General features: G+C 41.2%; 2 protein-coding genes across 4 annotated transcripts; both read left to right on the forward strand.

The window, feature by feature from the left end:
- Positions 1–788: 788 nt before the first annotated feature.
- On the forward strand, positions 789–13,893 carry ldb3b (LIM domain binding 3b). Of its 2 annotated transcripts, XM_061027930.1 has the most exons (10): positions 794–902; positions 1,022–1,375; positions 5,257–5,408; positions 5,520–5,595; positions 9,476–9,498; positions 10,783–10,980; positions 12,013–12,036; positions 12,443–12,612; positions 12,769–12,805; positions 13,218–13,893. In XM_061027930.1, exons 2-10 carry the CDS (start codon positions 1,280–1,282, stop codon positions 13,312–13,314), a joined length of 873 nt encoding a protein of 290 aa, XP_060883913.1. In that variant the 5' UTR covers positions 794–902; positions 1,022–1,279; the 3' UTR covers positions 13,315–13,893. The 2 variants fall into 2 exon arrangements, with proteins under 2 accessions (XP_060883914.1, XP_060883913.1); XM_061027931.1 differs by lacking the exon at positions 12,013–12,036 and having other exon boundaries at positions 789–902.
- Positions 13,894–15,597: 1,704 nt separating this feature from the next.
- On the forward strand, positions 15,598–25,688 carry sncgb (synuclein, gamma b (breast cancer-specific protein 1)). Of its 2 annotated transcripts, XM_061028338.1 has the most exons (6): positions 15,598–15,976; positions 19,344–19,373; positions 21,222–21,352; positions 22,194–22,211; positions 23,097–23,138; positions 23,339–25,688. In XM_061028338.1, exons 1-6 carry the CDS (start codon positions 15,856–15,858, stop codon positions 23,345–23,347), a joined length of 351 nt encoding a protein of 116 aa, XP_060884321.1. In that variant the 5' UTR covers positions 15,598–15,855; the 3' UTR covers positions 23,348–25,688. The 2 variants fall into 2 exon arrangements, with proteins under 2 accessions (XP_060884321.1, XP_060884322.1); XM_061028339.1 differs by lacking the exon at positions 22,194–22,211 and having other exon boundaries at positions 15,604–15,976.
- Positions 25,689–26,052: the final 364 nt, after the last annotated feature.

Below are 26,052 nucleotides of genomic sequence, written 5' to 3' on the forward strand. Positions count from 1 at the left end.
AGCTCCGCCCCCTTAATGGAACATGATCACTTATGGCATCTGAAAAAAACAAGATGGCGACAACCATAACGCTGAATTCAGGGCTTCAAAAAGTAATAAAAAAATGGGTGAAGTCAATTTAGCCGTATCCACTACATAACACAAACCATGTCATTTCAACATCTGTAACTGAGTGTGCTGTCAATGTGGACTTACAGTTCCAGCTACTGATGAAGATATAAGACTTGATAGGTGATAGAAACAAGATTCTAACCCTGTTACACCTGAGCACAAACCCTTTTTATTTAGAGGTGCATGTGTGACTGATACTGACAAAAACAATAAGACATGGTTTAAGAAAAAAATACAAGTCTTTCACCGCCTATGTCACAATCTCTTGTTTTGCTTCACTTAACCTTAACAGCTGTGGTTTGCTGCTAATTGAATTACTTTGACACACACACACACGCACACACAGACAGAGGGCTGGACGCTTGGTGGGGTTGTTTCTAGGGCATCAACACTGAGTAATTTGTTGTTTCCTTCCCCGAGCAAAGACTGCGAGGCTGCAGAGCAGCTGACTTTTGTGCACAGAGGCTTATTACTGATAATAAGGTGCTAGAAGCAAGAAGTGATAGCACTATATGAGAGGGGGAAAGAGAGGGAGAAGCAGAGAGAGAGAATGTGTTGCAGTAAGAGGGGTCTATATTGGCCATGTGAATCGGCAGTGAAGCATTCTGGGGCTTCATGTTACTGGCCTTATAAGGGACCAGGGCCCCCGTGTCTCAGCTCACCTCAGCTATTCTTAGGCTGTGTGTCCCTCACCCTCAGCAACTCTGCAGGCAAGAAACTCTTCTCCTTTAACATTAACATCAAAGTTGACTTTTTAAAGTTTCTAATTCTCTAAACGTTTCGATTTCTGGGTAAGAACTTTTTTTTTTGTGGCTGTCCTCCTGCAGCAGCTGTGTCATTTCACTGAGTGTGTTCATCTATATGTGTGTGTGTATTTGTGTGTGTGTGTGTGTGTGTGTGTGTGTCACAGAGGTTCAACAGCACCTGACCCACCCACCCACCACCACCACCCACAACCACACGGTGTTTGTCCTGAACGCTGGGTGCAGACGGGGAGAGACGGTAAAGAGAACTCAGGGCTTACGGAGAAGAAGCAAGCACCGCGGCGCCGTCAGGGACAAAAAGGATAGCAGGAGGAGGACGAGGAGAACAAGGGCACACCGAGCAGGAGGAGAAGCCACAGCCAGCAGGAGTTGTCTAAAGGAGGAGTGTTGACATCTAACCGAAGATGAGTGCGTACACAGTGACTCTGAATGGCCCCGCTCCATGGGGCTTCAGACTACAGGGAGGAAAGGACTTCAACATGCCACTAACCATCTCTAGGGTAAGGACAGAGTCGCCCTGTAAAAGAGTGAGATTTGTTGTGACAAAGCAACTCATAAATAAAGCCAAAAGAAACAAGCAATGTGACATTGAAACTGATTATCCACTGTGACAAACAAAGCAGAGTAACATTGTGATGTATTATGACAAAATAACTCAGGATTCAAAACTCAAACTCCAGATGGTCCACGCAGACTGCAGTGCACTGATGAACTGTGACTTGATCTGCTCACAAATGAAAGAATTACATAATAATGTAAACACATTCCTGAGCAAATAATGGTGGTATGCAGGTAAAAATATGTGAAACTATCACAGCAGAAAAAAGTCGAAGGTCGAAGCGCTACGTTTTTTTTTTTTTAGATGTAAGGATTACACTTACTTATTTTCGGACATTTAAATGTCTGTAAGTGAAGCAGGTTTATTAAATAAGGATTATGCACTATACAAAATAACGTGGTGAAATTTACAGTTAACTATTTTCTAACCCCAAATTGAAACTACTTCTCAGTCTCTTCACCTAGATATCCCCTGGTTGGACACAAACATGGTGCATGTTCAGAATGATTCAAATGTACATTCAGATTGATTCTGTTTGTGCAAAAGTGTACGTGTTTCAGTGTCAGAGCAAAGGTTGTAGCCGTTATGTAATGTTGCTGTACTGTATGTGATGATGACAGGGGGGCTCAGATGATATCGCCGGAGAATAGAGCGACAGTGGAAAGACTGGAATAGTTTTACTGGAGTGGAGGCGCTGCTGTGTTAGTCAACTTTTAAAGCTTTTTTAAAAAGCCTGTTAAAAAAAAAAAACCTAACCTTTTGATTGCATCGAAGTGTAAAAGCATCTGGCTTCAGCTTGTCAGAATGTCGATGTATCATCAGCATAGTGGAGTAACATGTTAGTTTGTAGCAGTAAGATATTTGATTAAGGATGACTGATTCTGTCAATTAGACTCATTGTGTCAGTCACATATTTTGCATTTCAGATGTAATTTCAAAATTACCCTTCATGTCAACGCTGAAGACGATTTTCCAACCTTTGACAATGTGATTTAGTAAAGAAACTACATCACAACAAGGGCAGCAAATGAACAATTTTACAATCTTTAAAATCTCAACAATCGGTAGAGATAATCATTTGTCTAAAATAAGCCAAGTTTCAGGAGAAATGGAGTTTACAGAAAACCAAAACTTCAGCAGGAGAGATATGGGGTCACTCTCTCTCTTTGGCAGGACTGTTGGTGTATTTACAGCGTTTCCTTTAAATAGCACTCGAGGAGAGTTGGATGGAGATGGATGGAGAGGGCTTGGGCAGGGGAAGAGGGCAGGAAAGAAGCAAGGAGAGAGAGAGGAAGCTAATGGCGCTAGTGTCACCTTTAGTAAGCTTTCATTCCCCCGCTGATAGCTTTAATTTCATCTGTTGGAGCGTGATGTTGTAAAGGGATTCATTTGTTGGATTCAGAGGAAGACAGGTAGAACAACGCGAAACATGAATTCTGTCTCCCTACCTTCAGCTCCTCATTCGTCAGTCCAGATTGATGCTCAGTTGGTGATCAGCCTGTGTGTTTTATTGACCCACAGCTTCACACACGAGTTGCGAGACAGACAATAGACAATAGGGGGGCAGCTTTGATCCACGTCTCCTGTGACTGTGGATTTGTGTTCATCCTCTGGTCGCATCATAAAACACTTCGGCTTGACGTGACACCTCAGGTTGCCGTTACAGTTTGACGTAGCACCGCCAGGGTTTGGATTTCGACCTGCTCTTGCTAAGAACTAAGAACGGAAAGAGGAATGAGGATAAACATTTTCTTAAATCTTGTTAGCCAAGCTGAAGAACTGACCATTAAATATATGACACACCAAAGTTTTTTTAAACTCCCGTTTGGTCATTATGTATGAAATTAGTAGGGTTTGATTTAAAACTATGAAATAAGCCTGAAATAGTTGCCTCAAGATGTGTCATTCGAGACACTTAAGTTTATTTACATACATAATAAAAACAGCTCTTCTGTGATCAGCTGACTTGTTGAAGACAAACACTCAGAAATCCAACCAGTGTTGCTCTTTCATTAACATTCAATTATGAAGGCCTCAGCATTCATATCCACTTCCTGTTTGATGCTTATAAAAACATGCATGACCGAGTGGTCGGCGGTGTTGTGTGTCTACATGTGTGTTTGATTACACTAAGGAAGCCGTGCAGAAAACATGCCTGACTCTGCCTAATATCGTCCTGCATACTGAAGGCTCCTGGTACTCTGGTGGGCGTGATAAATGAAATACAAAGGGGTGGAAAACACAAAAGAGCAGGCGGAAAAGGAGAAAGGTGACAGGAGGGGACAGAAGCAGAAGGGGTGGAACGATGATGTGGACAAAAGTTGTGGATTTAAGAGGTTAATGCAAGAAGTAGGAGAGAATTGAGGAAGTCTTGTGTAACTGTCAGTAGCAGGTGTGTGGGAGGGGTATAGTGTGTGTGTCAGTGTGTGTCTGTTTGTGTGTGTGTGTGTGTGTGTGTGTGTGTGTGTGTGTGTGTGTGTGTTTGGGAGGGGCTGAACAGAGTCAATCACAGCGAAGCCAGGCCGGCATCAACAGCATTGCTTATTTTTAACTCTTTAACGAGTCGACTGTAAGCTTAGACCACAGATACTGTATGTCCCTGCAGGCCTCTGAGCTCATTTAAACCTCCTCTCTGTGGAGTTTAAGTCAGGCTTTGTGGCAGACTGAGCCACAGAGAATGAGGATTTATCTCAAGGTCAATAAATAGAATAGAATAGAATAGAATAGAATAGAATAGAATTACTTTGTTGATCCCAAACTGGGAAATTGTGGTAAATAGCTGACTATTGAACATGTGCTTCTTTGCAAATCAAACACAAAAAAAAAAATGTGAACGGAAAAAAAGGTTAATATTACCTGCAAAAGAAAAGCTAATTTTTATTGGTTTCAACCATTATAAAAAAAATGTTATTCAACTACTACTGGACTCATTCATTACAAAAACATAACTTTAAATTTCACACTTACTGTATCTAATAGAAGCAGACCAAGCCACCATGACGTCACACAAGGTTTCACGTCACTCTCCATTGAAGCCTGCATTTGGCATTGTGGCCATCGTCACCTGTTGTTTGTTTTCTTAAACCATAAGTGACAGTGTTTGAAATCCAGGGTGTCACGTCCCTTTCCTGATTGTCAGGTCACCCTTGTAGCATCAAATCAGGAATATCCTGTTTATTATCGGTTTGACTAGATAATCAATCATTTACTAAACATTAGGATGTATTGTATTAGCCTTGAAACTAGTAATAGAGACCTAAATCTAATTTCTCATCTGGTTTCTTATTGTCATTGCAGTGCCCCCTTGTGGCTGTTAGAAAGAATGCAGATTTAAGGCGCCTTAACTTAACTTTGGTAACCAGAGCCTAGTCCTGATTTTATATACAATCTATGGATACAACACTTCTGTCCTTAAAACAACAAAATCCTTCTACTTTTGTCTGTTTTTTCTATTTTAGCTGTATTTAAAGCTTATGAGGTTAAAATGCACTTCCACTCTATTGATAAAATAAAAACAGAAGTTTCTACTTTCTACTGGATCTCTTTATTTTGCTTTGTCAGCTTCTCTACTTTTAGGGCTTATTTACTGACCTGCTATGCACAACGCATTCATTCACATGTAATGTTATTCAGACCAGGGGAAAAATTAAAAGCTCTTTGTTTATTTTTTTCAACATCCACCCTGGGTGATAATTTATACGTCCAAAATATCCCTCCGATAAGTAACATGTAACTGCATATGTTTTGGACTTGCTGGTGTGTTTCCCTGTGGAATCTGTGTCAGTGGTCCCAGTATGACCTGCTCTTTTGACCCCTCCATAGATAACTCCGGGCAGCAAGGCAGTGGGAGGCAGCCTGGCCCAGGGAGACATCATCTCAGCCATCGATGGGGTCAGCACCGAGGGGATGACGCACCTGGAAGCCCAGAACAAGATCAAGTCTGCAGTCCACAAACTGTCACTCACCATGCAGAAGTAAACAACCAGCGGCACTCACATCAAAACACTCAAAAAAGTTAGATGAGGGAAATGCCAAAATACATTTTGGGAGTTTGGGAATAAGGTTATTTGTTGTTTTCTCTATAGATCAAGACGTCCTGCACTAGTTCAAACAACAACTGCAAGAATGGACTCACCCATGCAAATGATCCCCCACCAGAAGGTATGAACACACCCATACCAATAAAGGGCAAATCAATAGATGGAAAGAAAAAAACTACACGTGCAAACACAATAAGTAAATGTGCATACATACACATGTTTGTGTGATTGTTTGCATGTCTGTGTTTTGTAGTCTTGTCCTGTCTTAATGAGGTTTTCAACATTTACTGGGCTTGAAAGATACCAACAGACAGTGTTCTGCTGCCCCTTAGTGTCATATATTCACACTGCAGGGGGTGCTGTGCAGACGCCAGAAATCTGCAAACTACAAACTACAAACTAATTAAGACAAAACAGACTGAAAAGAAAAATCATTTTGAAATGCTGCTTCTCATTCCCTCAAACCATCGGCTGCATCTCCACCAAGCTGTCTGAGATATTAAACTAGTACAGGACAAGGCAGATCAAGTAAGGATCATTTTTTTGCAGCTAGTATCTGTCTTTAAACAACCTTCAGTTATGACACACATAGAGAAGGTTTTACCCCCCCCCCCCCCCCCCCCCCCCCCCACACACACACACACTTAGTAAACTTATAAAACAATCAATAACAATGATTTGCTCCCTGAAGGAATGAATCAAAATGCACACAAACCCCTCCCAATTTAACCTCACCATGATGAGAAAATATACTCAGAATGTTCCATCTCTATCAGAGCGTTCATTCCTCCCACACTGGCACTATATCGGGACGGTACACACAAACATACCTGGCTGGCCTCCAGGTAACAGAATAGCAGGAGATCAGAGTGCAGGGTCTTCTCAGGATTTTCATTACAGGCAGTTCTGAGACACTTAGCGAAAGGTCGAGCACTCAGTGCCCCATTCTGAACCCTCAGATGACATCTGAAAGTTTTCAAAATCAAACTTAAATATGATTCATGTGGACAGAAGATATTGTGAATGGGGCAGGTTCAAAAAAAGATGAAACCAGGGAAATGATGATGTAAAAAAACCTTATCAAACAATCTTTTTTTTTTTTTTTTTTTTTTTTGCTGCTTCAGCTCCCGGATTTCCCTCTTTGATGCTTTTTTCTTCAGGCAAATACAGCTCCTTCTTTTCCCTAATGCCGTGACGAATGCAAATCCTAAAGCAGAGTTTTAATCCTTTAATGCCCGGAAACTTGCTTGTTAAGCTTTTTTGGTGGTTTTAAATTTCTGGTGAGGTTTCAAGGAGGTCACAATTTGTTGCGCCTAAAACATGTGTTCCTAAAAACACATTGTGGGTTACCTTAGTTCTTCATCATTAAAAAGAAATATTTTAAATTCATTTCAGTTAGTTTTTTTTTCTTTTGAAGGTATATTTTTGGGACATTTCTTCCTTTATTGGATAGGACAGCTGAAGAGAGACAGGAAATGTTGGGAGGAGAGAGAGGGGGGGATGACATGCAGCAAAGGGCAAAGATCAGCTTCAGACCTATTTCCGCTGCAATGAGGACTTAGGCTAACCGGGGCCCCATTTAAGCACCAGTTCATCGATCGCATTGCATTTTGTGTCTTTTATATTTACAATTTCCTTAGTACAACATTGTGACAATCAGGTTTTGCCGATTTTTTTAAGATTTATTTTTGTGCCTTTGGGGACAAAAGGGGCAGGGCAGTGGATAGAGTCTGAAATCAGGGAAAGAGCGAGAGTGGGGTATAACATGCGGGAAAGGAGCCACATGTTGGATTCATTGCCCGCTTTGAGGCCTACAGCATCCGTACATTTGGCGTGCAAACTAACCACCTAGTTTTCACCAAGTCATTTTTAGAATACAGGTTTAAACATTTAGGCTTAGGTTGTATTTCTTGACTACATTGACAAGAGTTCGATTGTGGCCACATTGAGGGAAATCTCCTCAGCGAGTTGGCATGAGCTTGGGTGAAGCCTCAGCCATGGAATACTTTCAGAAGTTAATTAAGGTCACAATCTGCTTGGCCTCTGACATATCACATCCAGGTATCAGCCTCCACTAATGTGTTTCCCCTCTGGAGCCGAGCGGCTTTACAGCGACAGCTAACGGTAAGTCAGGAGGCGGCAAATGTGCGCCAGGCCGACGGCAGAGCGATGACGGCAGTATCATGCCAGCGGCCTCACCTCACCCAGTTCATGTAGACTCTGATTCCACTGGCTCTAACACAAGCCAACACACACACACACACACACACACACACACACACACACACACACACAGGAGAGAGCAGCTGTTGAACGTGGTCATGGAATGTTCCGCTCTGGTTACACGCCATCATACCGAATCCCCAAGATACCAAACCTGAGATAGCTCCCCCTCTCTGTGGGTATCACGTGTGAGGTCTCTTCCCAGCACGTTAGCATACTGTACCCTGAACGCATCACGTACTGTATGGACAAACCCACCGTCTGATTTATGTGTTGCAAATTCTCAAGCCGGTATCCCTCACCAGAACAAACTCAGACTGATACTGAAAAGGTAAATAGGTAAAAGGTAAATAGCAGTCTGACAGACCAAGGCAGTTTGAGTAAATGTTTCTACTATTTAATTTCAGGGTTATTTACAAAATGATACAACTGTAAAGTCTCAGAAATGGGCTTCAATCCAAAGCCAAATGATTGTTTCTGCAAACTCTTGTGGCGTTAAATCGAAAGCGTTTATGCTCTGGTATTTTTTTGTACAAAACATACACTATCATTTCTGTGAAACAATCACTAGAAAAAGTCACACATCAGCTATTTGGCATGTTTTCACCCAGTATCCGCTTCTCCTTTTGTGTCTAATAGAATCCTGCAGGTTTTATGTGGGGTTGACTGCAGTTTTAGAAGTTTTAGCCTTCGATCTATTTTAGGCTAGGTTTTTGTGTCAACACACCAAAAAAATACAAATTCATTGTCGTTTCTTAAAATCATTCAACTCCAATATTCATGGTCATAAAATAAGAAAAAAAGGAGCATCATTTAATAATAGATCTGCTACTCAAAAACACGTCAAAAGAATCAGTCCATACATTTTAATATTTTGACTTTTGTTTAGCGTTAGACTGTTTTTCTGGGTTTTTACTGCTTTTTTTTTCATAACCCGTCTCTGTTTGATTTGGACATGAGGGGATGCTTCCTGTTAATTCGGTGTACAGAACAAACGTTGTTAAGGGTGTAAAACATTCAAGGAATCCAAACAAAATACAAACCAAGCACCTAGAAATAAGCAATTGGCAGAGATTCAACTTGGGAAAAGAAAAAATCAACTTTTAGAGGCAGTCCTGTAAAAACAGATCGGGGTGTGAACGACTGATCAACACTCCTTATTGGTCCATGATCTTTGCTGGCAACAATAAATGGGCCAAAAATATTGAATACTAAAAAAAGCCTTTTTCTTTAATGAGCAGAGATGTCTAGTGTTTAGCTTTGTATTTCCCCCCCAAAGGCTCAGTTTATTGTTGGAGTGTCTGCTAACAGCACAGCTCTGAAAATGTTTCATGTCTGTTGAGCTCATAAAACTTGTGTTGAAGGTGTTGTTTTAAAAACCTTACATTTAAGCATTACGTATAGTTCTGTGGGATCTCAGTGAAACTCAACTACGCCGTCTCGTCTGTGACGCCTGGAGTCCTGACTCAAGTTGATCAGGTGTTGTGTTTGTGTCGCTGTGTGTATTCGTGGCTGTACTGTGCTAAATGTGTCCTGGTCCTGTGTCATGTGATTGAGACACTGCTGCTCTTGTCAGTCACTCCTAATGGTGCAGGGGAAGCTGGGAAATATCCCGGTGATGAGAATGGCTGCTATTCTGACCTGTACATGGGATTACAGTAAATCAGAGGATCTGGATAGTTTCCTACAAACACACGATGCCACTGTAACCACTCAAATATCTGTGTGGTGATTCATTATCATTCTCTTCTCCTCTTTGTGTCTCCGGTGTGTTTCAGGTCATTGCCAACACAGCTGCAAAGTCAGTACTGTCATGTTTTCCAGAGCTTCATGCATGAAGTGTGTTTCTGTAGAGACAGTGGTAGATAGTTTTGTCACTAGTGATTTTGGTGTGGAGTGAAGCTGTGTTCATTATGGATTTGTGTGCTGTGTGTTATTCATGTCTCAGTTAAAGACGTGTTTTTAACAAATCCCAGGAGCCCAGAAGTGGTATGTCAAAAAGAACAGCTACTAACATCCATTACCTCAGCACAGCTTAGAGATATCCCGACTTTTCAAGAGTTTACTATGTGACATGTTCTACTTTTTCTCCATTTGATTACATTTATTTTGCACCAATATAATAAAAAATGTACTGAACATACTTTGTGAAGACTTGTGAAGCCATGCTACTTAAGAATAAGAAGAATTATCAGGAATAGTTTGACTTTAACATATACAGGGTAACCTTCTCAGTTCCACTCTTCAACAAAATTAAAGTTATTTTTTTAATTCAGCATTTCATACTGAACTCGTATTACAATATCTCTTCTTGCTTTCCTCCGCTGCTAGTCCTCTTAAGCTTTCATTTACACTAAGTGACATTATAAAGATTAAATCATATCACTGTTTTATAATAATGCATGGGAAGTGACACTTTGTGTGTTTTTACATCCATGTATGTATCAGAGAGAAAAACACACCAGCATCATGTGTGAATATGTTTTGTTTAATTTTTTTAATTCTTTCAGTCCTGCAGGTGACAAGCTGTCCTAACTGATTTTCTTGAACATTAGCATGTTTGGTTTGCTCTGGCCTGGTGTGAAATGTTTACTCATCTAGCTTGTTATTTAGCTCTTAGTCATAATGGACAGTGCAGTGTTTCCTACTTTTATAGTAAATGAAAGCAGTTAGTAAACATAGGGTTAGTTTACTATATTTTCTTTTTCCTTAATTCTTTTGTTTCGTTTTGCACTAAAAAAAATAGTTTAAATTTAAACAATTTATTCATGTTGCCTTTTCTTGTGATTCTATTCCTTAATAATATATTTTGAGTTAATGAGATTTTTTTTTCACTCTGTGACTCAAACTGTACCTTATATGAAAATGCTTTAAATCAGAACATGGTTAGAACTGGCACACTACTTCATTAGGGTCAGAGTTGTATTTTCCTCCTTTCAATGTGGTGCCTTCCCTTAATTTCTTTCCTCTCTAATTTCCTCCCTCCTCACCCTGACTCTCGACCTCTCATCCTCACCCCTGCACCTGTCCCCCTCCCCCCGTGTCCCCACCTCTTCTTCGACCCGCTGACCTCTGACCCTGACAGTGTGGAGTACACTCCCAGCTTCAACCCCATAGCTCTGAAAGACTCTGCAATGTGCACCCACAAGCCCATTGAGGTGAAGGGTCCGGGAGGAAAGGCCACCATTGTTCACGCCCAGTACAACACACCAATCAGCATGTACTCACAGGACGCCATCATGGACGCCATTGCAGGGCAGTCGCAGGCCAAGGGACACGACGGGTGAGCAGACTCCTCCCCGCTGCAGTCTTTAATAAACTCCCTTCTCTCACACATTTGTCATCACATCACACCAAACAAACTGGCATTAGTATTAAGACATTAAAGGGTTGGTTCACCCAAATAAAAACAAAATGCACATCAGTTACTGCCAGCAGTATCATTAAGTTAAACATCAGACATTAAGTGTGTCATCTGAAAAGATGACACAACAGTCAAGTTGCTGGTTTACAAAAAATATTCTTCTGTGACAAATAACTCTTTGTCAACAGTTTGCTTTAAAGCTGAAAATTACAACAACTGTTATTCTTTAGGTGTTAAAGGCAAGTTTATGAATACAGCACATTTCAGCAGCAAGGCAATTCAAAGAGCTTCACTTACAGGAAGTATATGCAACTTTCAGAGTAGATGTTCAGTAAATGTTGAGCTCCAGTCTCTCAAAATCATTCATGTATAAAAGCTCTCCCTTCAGCACACCGCTCCCCCCTCCTCCTCCCCCAACACCTCCCTCAGTGTTCCAATCGATTGAAGCTGTTTCTATGACTGATCTCCATTCAGAGATGCAGCCCCAAGTTGATTTCTTTCTTATGTCTCTGAAGTATTTTATTCCAATATTTACATGTTTTGGTAAAGTCTGTTCCTTGAATTGTTCTCTTGCTATGAGAAGGGATGCTGTCATAATGCCGCCATTATGACAGCATCCCTTAGTGGGCTGGTCACTCTCTTCTCCCACATGGTGGCGGGGCTAACGGTTGGACAGTAAGGGGTTCAGTAACAAACCCTTCCTCTGACGAAGGCCACTAATTAAAAAGCAGCTTTGGACCATAAAAGTCTACGTTTAGCCTTAAACTGCTGCGACTCTGATGTCTCCTCTACCGTATGCCCGGGCTTTTCCATGTTGTCTGTGTTCGTTCCCCGTACTCCTCTGTGCCTTTCACCCACTCTCCTCTCCTCATTCCATCCACAAACAAACAACCAACCTGTGCTGTCCTCCACCCATCCCTCCCCATCCTTCCCTCCTGGTTGTGACCTCAGTGAGGAAGCCGGCTCCCCCTTGGCGTAAGTACAGCGGCGCTCCCTTTCCATCCCGCCTCTCCTCATTCATGTGTCTCCTCTGTCTCCTGATTTTATGACAGCTTGTGCATCGCTCCATGTGTCTTGTTCATTAATATCCCATTGAACGTATTTTGGAATCTAAAAATGTATTTCTCCATGTTACATTGTGTGTTTTTGAGGTTTTATGTGTCAAACTAAGGTTTTGATGGACAAACCCACTAACCAGGAGGCCATGATGGACTCAGTGATGTGTTTATAAGTACTTACTTTGGCCAAAGTGTGAGAGTGTTGAGGTCTTATCATCTTTTCTGATGCATCATGGGCATTAAGTACATTATGGTCATCTTCTATATTTGTGGCCAGTGCACACTACACTCACACAGCTCTAATATAACTGTCTGCCCTGCAGTGGATCTCTGCCTGTTAAGGACCCTGTGGTAGACTGCGCGTCTCCGGTTTACCAGGCAGTGATCAGGCCAGGAGAGGCAAGTGTGGATATGTCTGAATGGGCTCGTCGTGCTGCAAACCTGCAGTCCAAGAGCTTCAGGATGCTGGCCCACATCACTGGCACTGAATACAGTCAGTACAAAAGATTAATCATTCACGTATTCATTCCCCTTTCTATTCTTTCCTACCCCTTGATCTTTGTGATACTCATCTCTGCTGATCTTCAGTTCTTGTTCAGACTCACTGATCATCCGCACCAAATCCTCTTGTTCTTTTCTCTCCATGCAGTGCAAGACCCAGATGAGGAAGCCCTGCAGAAGTCGAGGTAAAGTGTGAACAAAGACAGAGCAGTTATCAGTCTCGTTGAGCTTAGTCTCTTGAAGAAATACTTGACATTTTGACAAATATACTAATACTCTTTCATGCCGAAAGTTAGATGAGAAGATTGACATGACTCTCAACTTAGTCTCTGCACTTTATATAAAGCTAAAGCAAGGTGAAATGATGCTCAGCATTGCAAAAGGAAGCAGGAGTGAACAGCTAGCCTGCCTTCAGCCAGGGCAGGTATAAGGGGTCAAAAATAGTCTGCTAAGCTAACAAGCTTTATGGAAGCTTTTACTTGAACATAAATGAGTGGTATCAATCCTCTCATTTATCTCACTGTTGAATAGTTCCTCTAGAATTGCATTAAGAGTAATTACCTAATGAAAGCCTTGTCTTTACTTCCACATCTTTAGGGAGAGGTTTGAGTCGGAGGTGAAAGGACCCCGCTTTGCCAAGCTGAAGAATTGGCACCAGGGGCTGTCTTCACAGATCCTCAATGTCCAGGAGTAAAGAGGAGCAGGAGAGAAAGTGAAAGAGGGGACATGTTAAGGAGGAAATGGACAAAAGCACAGGAGTTAAGGGGAGGGGATACATTATAATGGAAAAAGGAGCAGGAGGAGGAAACTCCACGGGAATGTGAGATAGTGTTGTAGTGTAGATTAGTAGAATGTGAGATATTAAATGTTAGTGTGAGAATGCTATGTGTTCATTAGCTCAGTATTACCTGTCAAATGTATGTCTGCTGCTAAGACCTGATAATGCATTTGGGTTTTTCCTTTTCTTTCTTTTCTGTTTGTTGGGTTCTGTCTCTCATAAATTAAAGGGAATTTGTATAAAAAAATAATTCTTCAAGGTGAGATGCAGAAGTGAATAATGTTTCCTTCATGGCTTACATGCAGTAGAATACACAAACCTCATTTAAGAACGATGAGGAATTTAATATCACATGCATGCTAGTGAGAAGGCACACGAGGACAAACACAGAGATTTAACTACATGCACAAATACATTATGTTAAATATGCACTCAAAAAATGTACTGATATCAATGTGAATAAATGTTTTCTTTAAACCAGACGGCTCAGTGAAATTAACGTGTCACTCTGGATTTTGTGAATAAAAAAAACCTTGTGTGAATGGTGTCACATTTGATATTGACAGACATTTTTTAGTGGAATCATTCCGAAAGAGAACGCTAATTGCTTTACGCAGAATATTTTTGGTTTGTTCTTAGCTGGCAGCAACATGCTAACTAGCTACATCAAACAATGTAGAGCAACAGCAGCATTTCTGTAGTAGATCCCTGAAACACTAACCATAATGACCTTTTATACATTTCTTATGCTATACATAGCAGGTTAAAGAACCTGCTGGATTTTTATGTAAACTTTCATTTGTAGTTTCCTCTCAGATTTAAGCTGCTTTGTACAAAAGCGTCTGCTTCATGAAATTGTAGTACAGAAATAAGCTAGTTGCTAACTTTGTCCGGGAGCTGTGTAGGTAACAAAGTGGTCATGTAGAGTTTGTTTGCTAAAATAGCCTCCCACTCTGGCTCTAATGAGAAATAAAATCAAAACAGCAAAGTTGCAGGAAAAAATACAAGTATGATAATAATAAAAAATAAGATTTGTGAAGGTTGAAATAAAAAAATATTTTTTAAGAATCGATCAGGATTTGACTGAAAATGTGTTTGCTTATGTCTTGCCTTATAAGTTAAAAGCAGAAACATTCAGGCACAATGAGGACTTGTTTTAACTGCTTTCAAATAAAGATGTTCAGGATGCTGTGTCATTCAAATGATTAAGTATACAGAAAGCTTAATGAGTTGCATCTTGACTTGCAATTTGATTTAGAAAGCTTGTGACAAACCTGAGATTTTTCTGCAAATGATACATTTCAAGATAAGATTTTTTCAATTACAGTCAGTTGTATGTAAAAGATGTCCGTACTGCTGTGTCATGTTGTCACACACTTCTAATGACCACCAGAGGGTAGCAGATATCTGCTAAGCCTGACAGATCAGCTCTGCATTATTCCAATGAAATCCCTTTACTATCCTTTCTTTTATAGGAATATGGACCAATAACTGTAGATTTTAAGCAGCTTTTCTGTCCCCATTCATTTATTTCTGCCTGCCTCCATTTTGGTTAAAAGGTAGAATGAAAATGTAGCTGGTTTCATATCAAAACTACCCACAGATTTACTGTGCTGCTGAGTCGGCATGTCTGGAAGAATTGGGACGATGATGAGGAAACAGAGGGAGGGGAAGTTGTGACTCACCCAGGTGGAGATGACAAAGCATTTTGTCTCCTCTCAAAACAATAAAAATAGCTGCAGGGACTCTCTTTGTCTCTCTGAATCCAGTTAGATTCTGTAAAGCAACACTTTGAATACATATATAGAAAATAGTAAAGGACAAACTGTTGAACATGGATGAATCATATCTTCGGGGCTAACTGTGTATTGTGATCAGAGATTATGTGGCAAAAATCTCACAAGGCATATGGTGTCAGAAAAAAATCCTCTTTGCTCATGCTCTGATGCTCTACTGATTATGTAACATCTAGCACAAGCTCAGCATCCAGAAAGGTGTGTCCAAAGCAGCCTGTCAATCAAAATATGCAGGGCGCGAGCCAGAGGCTGAGTCGAGCATGAGTGAGAATCATCTGGAGAAAGATGGATGAGGGATGGAGGCGTGGTCGAGGCGCGGGATTGCAGCATAACTTGAAAATGCTGCAGCATCCGGTCGTCACTCCTCCTCCTCCTCCTCCTCCTCCTCCCCTTCTCTCCATCTCGTGCATACCGGCTGTTTCCTCCCCCCCTCTTGCTCTCAGTCTGCGTGCTGTAGCCCTGCTGTGCGGTCCTCTCAGTCCTCTGTTGTAGCACCAAAGGGAGGAGGAGCCACCGTCTCACACACACACTTTCACCCACGCATACTCACACGGACACGCACAGTCATCTCACATCATCTCTTCCGCACGCTCACTGTAAGCACCAGCAAAGCCAGTCAGCCAGGTCCGTTTGGAGCAGGGGAGCAGATTCGTCGCCCAAAATGGATGTACTGATGAAGGGGTTCTCCATGGCCAAGGAGGGGGTGGTGGCCGCTGCAGAGAAGACCAAAGCTGGCATGGAGGAGGCAGCAGCCAAGACCAAGGAAGGGGTGATGTATGTAGGTACGTAACATCTTATTTATGGAGCTGCACTGAGTAGCAGAAAATAAGGTTAGTTTGGATGGAGCTGGGTTTTTTTTTTTTTTTTTTTTTTGCATCATCTGTTTTTGAGGTGGGGTCCCATGGGTGTCCACGTCTGGGACCCTTGTGAGAAGTGACAGAAGCAGAGGAAGAGGAGGGGGAGGAAGGGTATTGCTGCAGGACTGGTGCAGGGCAGAGGGTGGGGGGTCTGAAAGATTGAAGGAGTAGACAGAAGAAGGAAAAGTTAAATTTCATCTGTCATTGGTAATAAAAAAGGAGAAGGGAGGAGGAGGAGAGGGGATTTCTGCAGGATCTTGTGATGGCGCAGCCCCATGATTTTAGCACCTGGCCTATTTTTTCACATCGTGTAGCAGTTTGCAGAGTGACGTCTTGGGATCGACTCAATGTAGCCAAATTGTCCTCAACCTCAGTAAATCTGCCTTTTTAAAAATAAAGAAGCTGACCTATATTTACAGGACCACCATTTAATTCTTCTCACAGATATTTCAAAAAAGAATGCATCAATACAAATATAAGAAAATCAGAACAGACCTTTTGAAAATAGCCAGAAAATAGGAATTTGTACATTTTAAAAATGCATTAGAGGCTTTTTGAACATGCTGTTCTTTTGTGTACTCTTATGTTAGCTGGAGCAGCTAATGCGTCACATCTCAAGGTTACCCCGAGTAGCAGGCTTTTAGGGCCGCTAGAAAGGGAAGGGGGGGGGGGGGGGGGTTGAAAGAAGGAGGGTGGGTGAGGAGTTAGCGAAGTGGAAGTCTTGTCGTTGCCTTCCAGCAGTCCAGCTTAAAAATCTCTATCTTGTAGGAGATATTTAGCATTTAAAAAATCAAGGGGTCAATATCAGGAGACTGGGGGACCAAAAGGGGAGGAAGGTGAAGAAGACGGAGCAAGGATCATTTGAGCATTGCAGCAATTTGCTATCATCAAACCCCCCTCCTATTCACCCTCAGCCTGTCGTTGTGTTCAGGCAAGTACGTGGATGTGCGTTTGCAGGATCTTGCCCGCCAGTGTGTGCTGCTTTGATGACTAACCATCTTCCTCCCCTACAGTTATGAAAATACCACCCCCACCACCCATCCCAGAAAGGAGGAAGGATGGATGGATGCATGGGGGGGGGGCGGGGGGGACAGAGAAAGAAGAGACAAGGGGGGAGGTTATGTCAGTAAAGGCTTTGAGCTTCTGGTCCTGTGGATGAACAGATGGAGGGACAGAAAGAGAGGGAGAGAGAGTTGACGTGATGGAGGGGTGATGGAGGGGTGATGGAGATGGAGGGTTAAGACTCAGGTAAAGAGGAGAGGGGAGGGGGTACAAGTAGCCTGATACACAGAGAGAAAAGGGAAAGAGAGAAAAAAGAAAAATGAATGAGTACAGCACAGGAGGAGGTAGAGAATGGGAAGGAGAGGGGGATGTGATCACTGAAGTGAGGAAGGTCGATAAAACACTGTATCTGCCTGCAGCAGAGTGCAGACGTCAGGATGTAAATGTGGGTATATGGTGGTCTGAAGGCCCACTCTCACCAACAGGTCAAGCCTGGAAAGACAGCATGATGTGATCTGGGATTAAAATATAACAAACACAACACAGTCACTGGACAAAAGCAGCAACAAAATAGCTCCAAATAACACATTTTAAGATTAATTTTAACAGTTTAATTAACAGAATTTAGTTGTATATTTCCATCACTGGGTTTTTTACAGGGGGTTAGAATTGGTTGATTAGGATTGGAAAATGTAACTGCACAATTTTTGTGTATGAATTTTGAGCCTGAAAACTCCCCTTAAACCAGTTAATCTAAAAGATGATGATAACATTACATTTTTTCCTAAAAAGGATGTGTGCTTGGCAGTTCTCTTTTGGTCCCTCTCATCCTGTTATAACTTACAAAGCTTTAGTTTATTATCATTCTTTGTGTATAAGACAGATCTTTGCTTTTTACCACTCCTACACAGATGTAGATAGTGTGTCCGTGTCCACACACAATAAGGTTTTAGTACATTATTTAAATGTTTCATGTAACTGCAAACACATCAAATAACCTCATAGATATGATTTTCTCATTAAATAAGTGCTAAAGCACAACTCCTCCTCTAGAATAAGGGACCAAAGCCTATTTGCATGTTTAATTATTATTATTTTATAATAGTAAAAGGCATTCAAAAACTATAATCCACACAACCTTGATTTATTGAGGCAAACTTTGGATCTGGACTGTCATTTATGGACAGGATTATTTTAAAAGATTGCTTCTTTTTTTTCTTCTAAATGCTTGGCATCATCGTGTGCAACACCTGGAATTGCATCTGCACAAATCGTTTTTTAAATTAACATCTAAAAGCAAAGCTGAGAGATCAATCAGAAAAATAAACTTTCATAGGAACGGTTTAATCTGTGTGATGTCGACAGAGGCAGATAAGCACCGGCTCCCGTACAGATATTGTAAGTGACACCCAGGGGCTCCCTCTGCTGACTGGGAGAGAGAAGCTGTGTCATTGCATTGTGTGTGTGTGTGTGTGCGTGTGTGTGTGTGTGTGTGTGTGTGTGTGTGTGTGTGTGTGTGTTGGGCTGTACTGCAGTACTGCTCAGTACTCAGGCACGTGGCTCATGTAGCACAGGGAGCGTGCAGAAAGATGGAGGAGAACAGGAGACAGAGCAGGGATGGTTGGATGCACGAGGGCAGCATCTGTGTCAATGAGCAAAAAGAGAACAGTTAATGTGCAAGAACTCGTGTGATTCTGCGGCTTTTTTTCTTCCTTTCCTCCCTTAGTTTATACCTTCCCACCATTATTCCAATTCATCTTTTTAGGACAGATATTTCTCTATTTCTATCCCCTCAATCTGCCAGATTATATAACCACAATTTAATCTGCTTGGGATCATACTGAAATGAGCACAGTGTTTCTAAGGCAAAGGGGGAAATAGCAAGGTGCTGCTGTTCATAGCATGTTTCTAATTAAAAGTATGTTCATAAACCATGAATATCAACTCAGCTGAGGTTTCAAGAGATCATACATACAGACAATTAGTTTGCAAGAGTGAAAGATAAAGATCAGCATAAATGAAGCAACCCAATGACACAAAAAAGGGCAAATTCAGCAGGGAAACACATCACGTCTTTAAATGTATTTTTAGAAGAGCAATGAATGAATATCTAGCCTGACATGCTCAGAAGGCATATTAAGTCTTAGTGATGGGTTCAACAGCTGCTAAGAAATATTATCAAAACTAAGAATATATATATATTTTATCACTTGAACTGATTTTGTTTAATGGAATAAATTATTTTATTTTTCATTATTGAATTTGATTGTGATCTCTGTTTGATTTTCAGGCAATAAGACAAAGGAGGGAGTAAACACAGGTAAGAAAAGCTTTTTGCTTGCCCATGCTTCACTCATGTAAACATTTTTGCCAACACTTTGACGCAGGAAAATTATTTTTTGTAAATATTTCCCACCAGTAGTCTGTATTTTCAGAAAGAAAGGTGATCTCACACGTGTTTTGTTTCTGAATATTGACACATCTTTTTGCCAGGAAAAATGTTCATCTACAGTACATCAAGTATATGGTGGCTACTCTTTTATTATGTTTTTTTTTCTGAAAAAAAAAAATCCACTACAACAGTGGTTCTCCCAAGCCGCAAACTCTGGTGTTGAGAAATGAAGCCAAAGCGGAAGTGCAAAATCTTGCAGTTCGTCTAGTGTCCGATTGAGGCTGGCTGCAGAAGCACCAGAAGTCACATACACACCCATTCAAAAAAGCCTGATTTAAAGGAAGAAGGTTTAAAAAAAAAAATGAAATTGGTATGATAAGCTCATGTCTTTATCACCACACACTGTACAGAGGGTGAATAACTTAGTTTTTGATAACTAATCCATTTATATTTGATGAGGTTAAGCATTATTCACAATGAGGCACGTAACTGGCCTGACTGACGGGGGGGGGGGGGGGGGGGGGGCGCATTGTAGCTGTTTCTAAGGAGCCTCAAGACCCACCTCAGCTCCAACTCTTGCCGCCGTGTCAGTTGGTTTACTGAAAGTTAGGATGAGACAGCATTTCTAGCATGCCGACTGCCACCAACGGGCTTCCCAAGCCCCTTTATGTAACCGATGGGTGACTTCACTCAGGGTCTGCCGATTATTATTTACAGTCTATGGGTTCTCCTCACCCACCGATAAAAGTAGGTGGGGCGGCAGTAGCTCAGTCTGTAGGGACTTGGTTTGGGAATCAAAGGGTTGCCAGTTCAAGTCCCAGCACGGACCAAGCCCGGAAATTGGCCTGGTAGCTGGAGATGCGTCAGTCCACCCCCTGAGCACTGCTGTGGTGCCCCTGAGCAAGGCCCCCAACCCTCCCACCAGCCCAGGAGCGCCCACTGTGGGCAGCCCCCTCACTCTGAGACCTCTCCATTAGTGCATGTCCATAGGATCCTGTTTGTGCATGTGTGTGTGTGTTTGTGCAGCATGTAAAAAAGAGTGTAAAAAACGAATTTCCCCTCGCGGGATCAATAAATTATTATATTATTATTATTTCAACACCTCAGGGAGCCACAGAGCAAGCACACTGTGGCTAATTGCAAAAAAAGAGGCACCACACTAATCAAGGAAACGTACTTCCAAGTGACAAAATGTGAGATTTAGCAATGAACATACATTTTCTTAACTGTACATTTAAAAAAACAGAAAAGTTTGCACGAGTTGATTATCAAAAAAAAAAAAAAAAAAAGAAAAAGACATAAAACATTTAGTTGAATCCTTGAGGATATATGAAACAACTGGCTACAGAAACATTTTTGTGACAAGAAAGGTTTAATTGATCAAATTCACACAGAGGGTATTTTCCTCTCTGAGGTCATGTTTAGTGTGGGAAGCTCAAATGCTGTTATGAAGTAAAACTGTTGTGTTCCAGGTTGTAAGTAGTTTAAATGAAGCTTATCTATGATAAATGGTTGTATTGCTTCTCTTTAACTAAAAACAGACAATGAATAGCAAAAATATGGAATTAAAGTTGTCTAAATTTAGTAGTGCTTCTACCTACTGGTCAAGGACTGCTTCTGGAACATTCATTGTAAATAAAATCCGCAAAGAGGACATGACGTCGTACAAACGTGACCGGCCGTGTCAATTAGGACAACATGTACGTGTTTTTTTTGAGTGTGTAAAACTATTTGAGAGTGTTAGTGCCACTAACCGTCCTTCACTCTACGTGTCAGTCGCCAACAGGACCGGCGTGGACCAGGCCAACATCGTCGGAGACACGGCGGTGGGTGCAGCCAACGAAGTTTCACAAGCATCCGGAGAGGGGCTCGAGAATGTCGGCGCGTCGACCGGAATGGTCAACCAGGTCAGTTACCACGGCAACAGCGATGACGGGCTAAGGGCCCTTAGCTTACCACAGGAAGACCAAAAGACAACCTAAAAAGAAATGTTGGCTAAAAAAATGTCCGTAAAACACGATAGTTGGCAGAATCAGTAAAAGTTATTTAAGTTGAGCTGGAAATTTTTCAATAAAAAAAATAATAATAATAATAATAAATGTGGAAGGTCAACCACTAGATCGAGCTCTTTCCCCATATTTGCCACATCAAACAGTTTGTGTAACATTTAAATGAACACACCTTGTGGTCTTCTTTGCCAGCTCTTGTTTATTTGGAACCATTTAATGCAAAAATGAAAAAAAGAAACGCCTCAATGACTTGTCTTTAAATGAAATAGAGTAATTTCCTAGAGCTTAAAGTGATGTCTTTTAGGTTTAACTGTTATTACCAGTTAGTACAGTTGGTAAACAATCTTGATTCACATCACTGTATTTGTAATGTCTGCTGTTGTTACTTATTTGCACTTATATTTAGATAATCAGTTATTCATTCATCCTGGATATTGTAGATTGCATACAGTCCATGATTTAAACTTGGTCTTAAATGAAGCCTGCTATATTTTCTGGTATATTTTCCTCTTTGAATGAACTCCGCTGATAATCATCTGTTGATGTTAGATGGCCTGTCATCTGGGCTAATGTTTGTGTCATGCCCTTCATCTCTCTGTAACAGATTTTCTGTCTTCTGTGTTTATTCTTTACTTTGACTGTGCTTTTCGTATGCTTTGCTTCTGTCTTGTTTTGTCGCTATGTGCCGCTGTTGGTCTTACGTATTGTTGTTTGTGTCTGATCTGTGTTTCCCTGATAGGAGGAGCCTGTATATGAGGTGCCTATTGGAAAGAGCATTGTGGGCTCATAGGTCATGGGTTGTTCTGGGGTTAAAGAGAAAGAGGGCATTACCTGCATGCTGCCTGCACAATGTTGCCAGTAAATTAAACAAACCTGTACAACCTGATCCAATGAACCTGCAATAGTCCTGCAGTACAGTCATGGTTATGGTTGGATTTATTACAGGAATGTTGGATTACATTATATACAGTACAGGTGTAACTAACATACTGGTGACAAAGTGTAAATTAGCTAATTAGCTTAACCAACGTAGTAAGCATCAAGAGAAGGAGGAAAAAATGGAAGCTGTTTTGATTAAATAAAAAAATTGCTAACCTAAAGCTACGTCTTTGTTAGCAATTTTTAAGTATCCTACTATGAATATATATAGCCAACCTTTTCCTCTAACCTCTCTGACGTTTACTGATTTAAGCAATAGTGATACTAAAACTCTACATTTCTAACCATGCAAGCCCCTCTGTAGCTTTAGAGCCACATCTCCAGCACGCCAGATAAGAAATTAGAGTATATTGATGGCATGCATAGATGTAGATTCATGCATCGCTCAGCCTGAACGAGTCCAGAGAACCTTCAGACAGGCAGTTAAAGTTTTTACTATTTCCTTCTCACAAGCTGTGAACTTCTAACTGATCCTGCAGGGAATAGTTTAAGCATGATAATAAGAGTGGAGTCATCCGGACAGCATGTTCTTTGTAGGCTTAACTGCTTTATTATGTCAGAGACGGAGGAAAACGAACGCTAGATGGCCACTGGTGCTTGAGGCCCTCTGCCCTGCTATTACCCCATCCTTTCATCCTCTCAGAAAACTCCACCTCACTTTAATGTCGGATTCATTTTCTCTCTTATTTTGTTCTTCCTGCAGGGAGAATATGGAGGGATGGAGCAGGGTGGGGAGGGAGGAGAGGTAAGGAAACACATTTGAGTGCTGCTGAGGTTAAATCAGAGCCGCAGCACCTCAGTCAAATCAAATTCTTTTGTGAAACTTTTGGTTAAGTGAAACGATTATATCAATGTTTTTTTTTTTAAAGTTGGAAATGATTTTAACACTTAAAGGCCTTAGAAGTCATTCTACTTTAATCAAGTTTTTTTCTTCCTTCTACACAGGGTTATTAGTCATCTCCAGGACCTCCCTTACCGTTCTCTCCGACGGCCCCTCGCTCCCCTCGCCTCGCTGTACCAGACTCCAGATGTCCGACATATTTTTTTGTGACTTTACAGAACCAAAATCAACTCAAACAGACTCTTCCAGATGCCGCACCTGAGCCCCGCCTTCCTACCTGCACCTACTCTGCCTCACCCTTCGTGATGCTCCCTCCCATCACCTATCCTCTCCCCTTTCTGCAGCCTGTAGCTCTGTTTTCTTTCACTGCCTGTCTCACCCTTGCCTCACCCGTGTGTTAGTGTGGTCCTTGTGTTGTTACCGCCCCCACCCCCCACTTGCCTAACAACCTTTAGGGACTCCTCCCACACAAACACACAGTGCACGCACAAACACACACACACACACACGAAAAAGTGATACACCTTCATTCCACACATACATTAAACACACACATACAGTACATACAGTTGAAGCCAGCACAGACACACACACTGGGCAACCACAACAATGACTCACTGTGTGACTGAGGCAGGGTGTGTGAGGGTGTGTGCAATCTTCTCTTTTTATGCCTTTTCTCCATGATAGCTTATATATATATATATATATTTGAGTGTATGTGTGAGTGTATGTGTGTGTGTGTGTGTGTGTGTGTGTGTGTGTGTGTGTGTGTGTGAGTGTGTGTGCGTGTGTTTGCATGTGTAGCTGATGACGTATAAACTAAATCTCCAGAGGCGTTAAAGACAGGTCTCATTCTGTTGTGTGTGTGCAGTAGTTAGTAAGCTACAATAGCCTGCATGCACATGTGTGTGGAATGACTCGTCTCGTGTTGTAACAATAGAGTAGCGGCTGTTTTGTGTAGCTTTGTATAGCTTAGTGTGTGTTTGGCGTCTGCATTTATTAGAAACAGGGTTATAACAGTGTCATTAACCAGGAAGCAATACACTGCGCTCATCTGTCTCAGCCGTTTGAGCAACAATATGGTTTGTGTTTAGTGATGCACGAGAAGACAAGAGCAGTTGTTCCATGTGGTGTTATGCAGTCTTGTACTTTTAAAGAACGCCTCTGTAACAGTCAATATTTTTAGAGTGAGTAAACGGAACAAGTGAGCTTTGCATTATCGGGTTAAACAGTCAATAAATATTGCTTTGGTTAGATTTCATTGACAGGAGCATCCCCCCCTGCAAACAACAAGATTTTGTTTCCTAAATTCTGATTGGCTCATGGAAAGTCTTCCCCCACCTAGCGTAGAGAGCATTAAAAAAATGTCCCGTGCTGACTTGAGGGAAAAAAAATAATGCTTACATGTAAACCTCTGTTACAAATAATAAAACTGTATTTCGAAATCAAATATAGAATTGAAATAATACAAAGAAAATCATGCTGGATCTCTGACGTTATATGCATTAAATACTTCAAATTACTTTTAAAATGAGGAACAGTAAATCCTGTATTTGAATACTGGAATGTCAAAGGTTAATGAGGAATTAAAAAGTTCTCATATGGCATATATTTATGTTTGACAAGATGAAATATGTCGTCCTTTTTTTATTCAAAGCTACTTGCATGGAACTTAAAGGGAAAACTAGGTTTCAAAAGCTTAAATCAAGGATGAGACGCTTGCAGCTGATACAGATACCTCTTGTTATTGTGTTGTTGCTTTTTAGTCTTTGTGTGCATGCCACCGAGAGAAACGAACAGGTTGTTGAGATTACTGTGATGAAAAACCTCAATTCAGTCCGCTTAGAGAGCAGAATGAAGGTTTAGGTTTCAGCATATATCAGCTTTATATGTAGTACTGTGTCCAGCTTGAATTCTGGGATATGTAGTTGTTTTTTTAAGGGTAGTTAAATTCACTTTACTTAGTCTGAAGCCTCGCCGTTCTGAAGCTCCCACCTATCAACTGTGTCAGCCAATCAGAGGACTTCCTTCTCCTGTCGCATCTCTCACTGCTTGTCTGCCCGGCATCAGTGTGTGTGTCTGTAAGCACTTTATGTGTGTGTTATATATATATGTGCGTGGTAACATAGAACCTGTTAAGCCAGCAAAGTGTGTGTGTGTGTGTGTTTGTTTGTGTGTGTGTTTGTGTCTGGATCAGGTTTGTGTGTTTTTACTTTGAGGCCAATGGAAACTGATGACTGCATGTTGCCTTATCAAGCAATCTGACATTCACACACACACACAGACTCTACACGACACTACACTTAAACTTACACACACACACAGCACACTTCTACACCAAATCACAAAATCCCACACAAAGACAAATCGCACACCATGTTTAAGTTGGCATCAAAGCAGATTTGCTGATTTTATAAACAGTACCAGTGAAATAAAAGATTTTGTTGAAATCCAGCACCTGTGTCAAGATTTTTGAACAAGATGTGAAACTGTGTCAGATTTACCTGCTATAGTGTTAAAGTGAACTACAAGCCCTTGATGACTTTTCCTGTTTGGTGTCGTACCGAGAGTAAGACATAAAATATTGAAAAGCCATTTCAAGTCTGTGTGTGCTGTGCAGATAGAGCTGGGTCACGGTTGGCCTAGCATATAGCATAAAGACTAAAAGAAGCAACAAATTTTAAAAAAGAAAATAGCTAGCACAGCTCAATCCAAAGCAAAAGAAGCAAACAAACTTCTATAGTCCCATATTTTGTAATACCAATATGCACATAGGCCTACATATGGAAACGACACAAGTTCTTGTTGCACTTGTATA

Source organism: Labrus mixtus, chromosome 21 (assembly GCF_963584025.1).
Source record: "Labrus mixtus chromosome 21, fLabMix1.1, whole genome shotgun sequence".
Taxonomy (NCBI): domain Eukaryota; kingdom Metazoa; phylum Chordata; class Actinopteri; order Labriformes; family Labridae; genus Labrus; species Labrus mixtus.

What these genes read in the sequence shown, in the direction of transcription:
- ldb3b (XM_061027930.1), top strand. Translation starts at nt 1,280, where the DNA reads ATGAGTGCGTACACAGTGACTCTGAATGGCCCCGCTCCATGGGGCTTC. An exon ending in CTGTCACTCACCATGCAGAA is followed by an intron (nt 5,409 to 5,519) that starts GTAAACAACCAG and finishes TTTTCTCTATAG; the next exon opens with ATCAAGACGTCCTGCACTAG. An exon ending in AAATGATCCCCCACCAGAAG is followed by an intron (nt 5,596 to 9,475) that starts GTATGAACACAC and finishes GGTGTGTTTCAG; the next exon opens with GTCATTGCCAACACAGCTGC.
- sncgb (XM_061028338.1), top strand. Translation starts at nt 15,856, where the DNA reads ATGGATGTACTGATGAAGGGGTTCTCCATGGCCAAGGAGGGGGTGGTG. An exon ending in GGAAGGGGTGATGTATGTAG is followed by an intron (nt 15,977 to 19,343) that starts GTACGTAACATC and finishes TTTGATTTTCAG; the next exon opens with GCAATAAGACAAAGGAGGGA. An exon ending in AAAGGAGGGAGTAAACACAG is followed by an intron (nt 19,374 to 21,221) that starts GTAAGAAAAGCT and finishes TCTACGTGTCAG; the next exon opens with TCGCCAACAGGACCGGCGTG.